General features: G+C 43.6%; 1 protein-coding gene across 4 annotated transcripts in view; it reads right to left on the reverse strand.

The window, feature by feature from the left end:
• DFNA5 (deafness, autosomal dominant 5) overlaps positions 1-8,700 on the reverse strand; it is a 77,413-nt gene that overhangs the window by 40,104 nt on the left and 28,609 nt on the right. For all 4 annotated transcript variants that reach the window (XM_011938555.1, XM_011938554.1, XM_011938556.1 and 1 more), the window contains one exon: positions 4,586-4,778. In XM_011938555.1, coding sequence (XP_011793945.1) covers positions 4,586-4,778 — 193 coding nt within the window. The remainder of the gene's footprint in view (positions 1-4,585; positions 4,779-8,700) is intronic.

Below are 8,700 nucleotides of genomic sequence, written 5' to 3' on the forward strand. Positions count from 1 at the left end.
AGGCACCCGCCACCATGCCCAGCTAATTTTTTTGTATTTTTTAGTAGAGACGGGGTTTCACCGTGTTAGCCAGGATGGTCTCGATCTTCTGACCTCATGATCCACCTGCCTCGGCCTCCCAAAGTGCTGGGATTACAGGCGTGAGCCACCACACCTGGCCTAATTGTACATTTTAAAATAACTAAAACTGTATAATTGGATTGCCTGTAACACAAGGGATAAATGCCTGAGGTGATGGATACCCCATTTTCCATGATGTGATTATTATACACTGTATGCCTGTTATCAAAACCTCTCATGAGATATATTTTCCCATTAAAAAATTCCTCATTAAAAAATGTCATATATCCCATAAATATATGTATATATATGTGTGTGTATATATATATTCAGTGTAATTTTAAAATATTTTAAATAATTATGAAGATTTATCATTGTCATAACATTGCATTAATATACTGGTTTCATATAATTTATTTAATTTGGAATTCCTAATAAAGAACCAAACTTCTCATTACTGTATGTGCATAGAAAAATGTAATCTGCTTTACCAAAATTCCCTTTACAATATGACAAAGAATAAAAGTGGGATATGCCTTTATGGTAACACCCTCCTGAATCCCCAAATAGTGAGGAAAGCACAACATAGCACGGTCTCTGGAAAACAGCCAGGACCGACGCCCAGAACTCAGGGGAAGGAGCTGACAGGTGTGCGCACTCCAGAGTCCACTCACTTCCAGACATTCAGCCAGCAGAAAGCCTTCAGAGATCATCTAGTCCAACTCTCTCATCTACAGCTGGGGAAACTGAGCCCAAGGGCAGAAATGGCTTACCAAGTCGACCTAAGTTATTGACCAGGAATAAACTTACCAGACCCTAGGAAATTAGAAGCAACAAGCTGGTGGCAGAAGTGGGGTGGGCTGTGGCTTTTATACTTACGGTAGTGACAAATGGCAACTGACCACGGAAGACAAGGTAAACAAATGAAAAGAGCGTATTACAGAATAATGAAAGAGCTTATTAAACACAAAAATGAAAGAGCTTATCACACGAATCCGAGTCACTATGAAAAAGACTCAATAAATTTGTTATTCTCCATTAAAAAAAGTATGTGATATATCTTAGAATAGTTTCCATCAAGAATGCTAAGATCTGCACAGAGATTGCATTCAAAAGGGTCAGCTCCAGGTATCCGGAAGGTTAACTTCTGTGGAATGCCTTCCTGCCCAGCACAGGCTTGTTTTTTCAAGGACAAAGTTTGTTTTTGATACGTGCACACATTTCATAGACAATAAAGCTAATATTCTGATTTTTGAGGCCTAAAATAACTTGTATGCAGATGACAAGTTATCTAAATGACCTGAAATAAAAGTGACTGTAAATAAGCCCTCAGGAATGTACAGTTCTTAAGCATCATGAACTGCCACTCCCAAAGTCAGGCATATATCAACACCACCTTATCAATCCCAATGATGTTATGGGAGTCCAAAGACAGGCAGACAACATGGATAAGAATTTATTACTTCAGCATGAAGTAACAAGAATGTTAGCTTTACTGAGCTCCATGCCAGGAGCAGAAGTCTTCCCTTCCAGCGCCTGTCCTCCCCTACCCTATAGTTCACCTTTTCCTCCTAGCAGGCTAACAAGAGCGAAGTGATTCTGTGATAAGATTCCTCTTTGGTTTCTAGTCCTTGTATTTATTCTTTATCATGCTTCTGGTGGCACCACTCCCCGGGGCATCCCTTCCCCCATTACCGCTAAAAGTAACAGGACTCCCGAATCCAAGTGATCTCATCCCTGTGTCCAGGCACCTCCAGGTGAGCAGGCCTCGCCATGCACATGTACCTGCTCAGGACAGTTTCTATTCCATGATTCACCCACCGGGTATCCTCCCTAGGGACTCAGGTTCATGCTTCGGCCTTTATGTTCTGTGCTATCATTTTAATGACTTTTACATGATTTAGAGGAAAGAACAGGAGCTTTGGAGCCAGAAAATCCTGGGTTGAATCCCAGCACCAGCATCCAAATTGAGTTCTGTGTCTGGGAACAAGTTATTTCTCCTTCCTGAGCCTTGGTGCCATTAAGTGTAAAAGGAGACGGCTGTGCAGAGTCAAGGAGAGGCTGCATATAAAGTGCCTGGCACACAGTAGGTGCTCTGCAGATGCTCCTTTCCTTACCCTCCCCCGCCCCGACTCCCTCTTCCTCCAGTCAGAACTGTTGGCTCTGGCTTCTTTCTCTCGGGAATGGTTTTCTCCCATCTCTTGTCGCCGACCCTCCTCGTGTGCTTCCTTTTGGCAAGAGCTTCTACACCTGAATCATGAAGAGTGTTTAAAAACCTGTATCGAGAAATGTGATTATAGAGCATTGCCAAACTGTGCTTCTTGAAATGGAAATAACGAGACTACAAAATGCAGCTAAGCTAGAGAGGGCTGCGTGAGACTGAGGGAGCAGAGAAGATGCTTCCCTTTTCCCCTTCCCCAGTGACACCAGATTTAGCAAATGAAAATGTAAGACACTCAGTTAAATTTCCATTTCAGATAAATATCAAATATGTTTCTAGTGTGTCCCGACAATTGCAGTTGAGAAGGAAAATGGCACTGTAGCAAAGATAAGCTGTAGAGAAAGGAAAATAAATCATGACTGCCAGAGACAGAGGCAGCTGTCCCTTCTACCTGGTGCTACCAGAGAGAACTTCAAATTCTCTGACCAAAAGGGAACCCCTGGTGGAATCAGAGCTTTGTGTGATTGTGGAGTCCTAGAAAGTGCCCGTAGGCAATAAACACACAGCCATGGTCCTTCAGCTCCAGTAAGCATGGGTGGTTACTGGAGAGGGGCTTGGGACTAGAAGATGGCAGCTGCGGCCAGGCGCGGTGGCTCAAGACTGTAATCCCAGCACTTTGGGAGGCCGAGACGGGCGGATCACGAGGTCAGGAGATCGAGACCATCGTGGCTAACCCGGTGAAACCCTGTCTCTATTAAAAAATACAAAAAAAAAAAAACTAGCTGGGCGAGGTGGCGGGCGCCTGTAGTCCCAGCTACACGGGGAGGCTGAGGCAGGAGAATGGCGTAAACCCGGGAGGCGGAGCTTGCAGTGAGCTGAGATCTGGCCACTGCACTCCAGCCTGGGCGACAGAGCGAGACTCCGTCTCAAAAAAAAAAAAAAAAAAAAAAGAAGATGGCAGCTGCCCAGGTACCTGCAATAAAATCCACGTACCTAATGCTATGTGAGTTTTATCATACTTTTTATTAATTTTTAAACATAATTTTGTGGAATGAGCACATATTTAATATTCCATATAATCTTTAAAGTGTTGCAAAGATGAAATAAGCCAGTCATACTTAAATACAAGTGAATTTTCTCTTAATTTATTTGGCTTTGAATTTTTGCTTTAAAAGACTAAAGAGCAATAAAATTACACAGGAAAATGCACACGTTACTGTACAAACGGAAATATCATCCCCGCTGAATTATTGCAATAACATCTCAACTGGACTCCCTGTTGCTGCCCATCCAGTCTCTTCTCAACTCAGCAGCCAGAATGATCCTTCTAAAAAATACATCAGATGACGCCGATTCCCTGCCCAGAACCCTCCACTGGCTCTCAGTAAGTGTGAGCCTCGCCAGTGGCCTTCAAGGTCCTGTGGGCCTTGGTGCCCCATCCCTCTCAGCCCCTCCAACTCTCCTCTCCTGCCCTCCCCTCACTCACTGGGTACAGGCCACCCTGGCCACTGCCCAGAGCCTCCTGCCCAGATGTTCCTGTGCTTTCCCTCCCCTCCTGCAGGGCTTTGTCCTAATGCCAGCTTCTCCATGACACCTTCTCTGGCCACTTTCTAAGTTCATAGCCCCCATTCCTAGCACATCCTAGCCCCCTCACTGTTGCCGATTCCCATCAACCTACTGCACATTTTACTTTAGTTGTATATTTGGTGTCTCTCCTCACTGGAATGCAAGGCAGACATTTGGGCATTTTGCTCTCTGTGGTCTCCCCAGAATGTAGAATAGTTCATGGCACATAGGATGCACTTGACACAATTATTTTTTGAACGTTGAATAAACATAAGGTAAGAATAATGATGAGCTATACTGTGGTAAGGTGTATTTACCGAAAGCCAAACAATGAATAAATGTGGAATTTTCTTCAAGACTTCAAAAACTAAAAACAGCTCTTCTTTTTGAGCTTTTTTGTGCACCTCTCACTTGCTTTCTTCTTTTTTTCCTCAGAAAATTATAGAGCCAGAGGAGGGTCATGAATTCCTGGCTTCTAAAATTAATATTCAAAAATGCAGGACACAGCATTGTCACCACTGGCATTTTACAAATCACGTGATTGAAGGAAGTACATATTTGCCTGAAGTAACATCCTTTGAAAGTGCTTCTCAAGTCTCCCCGCCTCAGGCTAAGAACAGTCAAGCAATTCCAGACTAAAGAATGTGCTCCTCATGAAATTTCAGCATAAGTGCATTCAATACACGTTTATTGATCAGTAGAGATCAAATCTGTCGCCCTTTTAACAAAGGTCCAACTGAATGACCTTTAAATGTGAGATGTGTCAAAATCCAAAATGCCAAACAGAAGTCTCCTTACCTCTCGGCAGAGTCTCTGATGAGCTGCTGCAAATCCACCTCCTGCTTCCTTAGGGTTCCAAATGAAGACTGGCTCTCCATGCGGCTACTGCCCCCCACGTTCAGCTTGACCTTCCCCAGTGCGGTCTCCAGGGTTCCACTCACGTGGTTTGCAAACTTGCCCTCGTATTTCACAAAGTCCGACTCCACGACCACTGGAATGGAGGAGATGAGCAGAGGAAGCTGATGATAAGGCCACCAAGGTGTCTTGGGTCACTTAGCTTTCCAAGCCTATGCAGAGCCCTGGAAATCAGGAGGCTGAGCCGGCAGCCACGCTGTGTGTGTGGGCAAGAAAACGGGACAGCAAGTGCATGTGTGTGTATGTATGTGTATATGTGTGTGTGCATATGTATGTGTATGTGTCTGTGTGCGAATGTGTATGTTTGTGCATGTGTATGTGTCTATGTGCATATGCGTATGTGTGTATGTGTGCGTGTGTGCATGTGTGTATGTGTGCGTGTGTATGTGTGCATGTGTGCGTATGTGTGTGTCTGTATGTGTATGTGCGCACGTGCGTGTGTGTACATATGTATGTGTCTGCGTATGTGTGTCTGCGTATGTGTATGTGTCTGCGTATGTGTGTGTATGTGTAAGTATGTGTATGTGTATATGTATGCATGTGTGCATGTGTGTGTGTGTGTATATGTGTGTATGTGTCTGTATGTTTGTGTCTGCATGTGTGTCTGTATGTTTGTGTATGTTTGTGTATGTGTATGTATGTGTGTATGTGTCTGTGTCTGTGTATGTGTGTGCCTGTGTCTATATGCGTGTGCGTGTATGTGTATGTGTGTGTGTGTGCATGTGTATGCTTGTGCGTGTATGTGTGTATGGGTTTGTGTATGTGTGCACTTGCGTGCGTGTGTGCATGTGTATGTCTGTGTGTCCGTGTGTGTGTGTGTGTGTGGACTGCGGGCGCACAGTGGACCAGTGACCAGGGCTCCACTAGAGGTTTTTCTCTTTCATCGGTTTTCAACCCCAATATGTATAGAAAGGTGCACAGAAAGGACTAATGAATAAAGTGAGCGCCTGTTTAACCACTATCCAGGTGGATCAAGAGGCCATTTTAAATGTGTACTTTTCCAGGATGAAGACTGAAAGGGACCAAAGAAGACACCTGAACAGAGCGAGAACAGCAGCCTCTATTCTGGATGCACCACGAGAGGACGGCCTTCCTTGGACACCTAGGCCTGTCCAGAGGCATCTTGTCTACCCACCCAACAGTCTTGGAAAACAATCCCCTGGCCCCTATCACCATCTCCAATCAAATTATTCCCTTCCCATATTTATGATTCTATCTCTGACCTCTACCCAGTCATTCAATTCCTTATCATGCAATTCCTTATCTCTAACTTCCTGATAAGGTCAGTGGACATGCCCTTTTTAAAATGATAGATGTCTGATCTCATATCCGACCTGTCAGCCTTCTCACATCTCCAGGTTTCTACTATTCTCATTTTTAATCCAAACAAAAACCACCCTAAAAATAGTCTCTGTGTAGTGGCTCACATTTGTAATCCCAGCAACTTAGGAGGCTGAGGCAGGAGGATCCCTTGAGGTCAGAAGTTCAAGACCAACCTGGGCAACACCAGCTACCCTGGAGGCTGAGGTGAGAGGATCACCTGAACCCAGGAGTACAAAGTGACAAGTTAGCAATGATCATGCCACTGCATGCCAGTCTGGGTGACAGAGCAACACCTTATCTCTAAGAAAATATAAAAATTATAAAAAATAAAAATAATAATTTTTAAAATAGTCTCTATCATCACCATTTGTTAAGGAGACATTAAGAGTCCACTAGGAACTTCACACTTGGCCTTTTCCATTGTCCTGACCCAAGGCTCTCCTGGGCTCCCGGCTGTACTTCACAAGGTCTTCAAACCCACCTGCACTCTGAAAGGCTTCTTTCCATCCACTCACTGCCCCAACACCCAAACTTCACCTACACTTCTTCCACTGCAATCAAGAAAACCCACTCCTCAACCAGGGTTAATCAGAAGCAATTACCACTCAATCACCTTTGAAATTTATAAAACAGAGAACCATCTCCCATACCACCAGCCCAAAAATAACAACGGCGTAAAAATGTATCCTATTCAGGGCCTTCTTTTGTTAATATCTCATGGAAAACAAACACTTTGGGCAATGCCTTGTGAAGAAGGGCAGAGCAGAAATAAAGAGATTAGGATTACATCCCTACTGTAATATTACTAACTAGGAGAATTTGGGTAATATTCATTTCCCTGAACCTCAGACTTTCATGTGCAATTTGGAGATAATTAATGATATCTACCTGATGGGTTCTGCTGCAAGTTTATGTATGTAAAGCATGTAAGGTAGAGCCTCACACATAGCAAAGGCTCAATCTCCCCACTGTGTTTAGGCCAGAGAAATATAATTTTCTGATAAACAGGAGAGTCCTAGGTTCTACAAAGTGCAGCAAAGACAGAAATTCTACCTTCAGGACACTGGTCTGGTCTCGGGCTTATTACCGCTCCTGGAAACCCTGTCCCCAAGACAGGATCCACAGCAGGAAGGAACAGTCAAGATTTGTCTGTGAGTTCTGAAAAGCCACTCTAGACACACATCCAAAGAAGATGTCATTTGTGTACACTTCTGCATCAAGGTGTCAACTGCTGTTGGTGGAAGGGAAGAAATGAGGGGACCAACAGACCATCACTGGGACTACCAACACCAATTACCACCCCACACCCTTCACAGCCCTGGGTAACACACGTGCCAGTGAGGCTGCGAGTGGGAAAAAATAACAAAGGTGAAGCATCCCGACTCTACCTAGTAGACAAGATAGAAGACACTTCTCGTCACTGCCCTAACACCAACAGGACACAGAATCCAGGGTGAGCTCTGACCTCAGATGAGTGTGCTCGTGGATTCTTTACTGCAGTGACCGCCACTGGCCTCACCAACCCAGCACAAGTCTTTGTGATCTTTCAGGACACCACAAAAGAGGCATTTCACATCACAGAACAGTAAAACTCCAATTGCTCACGAGTTCCTGGTCTATTTTGTCATTTTTTCCCCTCTTGTTCCTTTTCATACTTAGTTATTTCACCATTCGATAGAAGTTCTGCCAGAAAACACACAAAAGGGGCGGGTGATATAAAATTAACATCAATTCATTTGCCTATTGTGTGGCAGCTCTGATGAGCTGACTGGAGACAGCACTGACTGGAATCCTTTCCTGGAAGAAAGTTTGAAGATTATCTATAAACTCAAATTATCTCCTCTACCTCTTTTCCCCTTTAACAGAGATGCAATCACAAAATTAGAGAGTTCTAGAGCTGAAAGAGGATTCAGACATCATTTTGTCCAATAATTAAGAGCTGATGATATTTTCATATATCACCACATTCCAAAAAGTAATGTAGCAATGAGTAAGTACCAAGTCTTCAAAAAGTTCCCATCCTCTGGTCCAGTAATTCTCTAAGAATTTATGCTGAAGCAGTTGCCTAAGAAACTACAACAAAAATGCACATAAAAATGCTCACCGCAGCCTTACTTATTAATCATTATTATTATTTTATTTTGGAGACAGGGTCTCACTCTGTTGCCCAGGCTGGAATGCAGTGGCACAATCATGGCTCACTCCAGCCTCAACCTCCTGGGTTCAAGCAATCCTCCCACCTTAACCTCTCGAGTAGCTGGGACTACAGGTGCATGCTACCATGCCCAGCTAAGTTTTCTATTTTTTGTAGAGATGGGGTTTGCCACTTTGCCCAGGCTGGTCTCAAACTCCTAGGCTCAAGTGATCCGCCCACCTCGGCCTCCCAAAGTGCTGGAATTACAGGTATGAGCCACTGCACCCAGCCTCAATGTTATTTATTAAGCACTAAATTGTAGTGGTTAAGCAAATTAGGGTACATATACTCAAAGGAATATTACGTGTTTGTTAAAAACTGTATTTCAAAATACAGTTTCTTCCATAGGTAAAAATAACCTATGGAAGAAAACTTAATGTTAAGTAAAAAATAAGGAGTATATAAAAATTGTATACAGTATATTTTCTTTCTTTCTTTTTTTTTTTTTTTTGAGACGGAATCTCACTCTGTCGCCCAGGCT

The sequence above is a fragment of the Colobus angolensis genome, unplaced genomic scaffold (assembly GCF_000951035.1).
Source record: "Colobus angolensis palliatus isolate OR3802 unplaced genomic scaffold, Cang.pa_1.0 Scaffold175, whole genome shotgun sequence".
Taxonomy (NCBI): Eukaryota; Metazoa; Chordata; class Mammalia; order Primates; family Cercopithecidae; genus Colobus; species Colobus angolensis.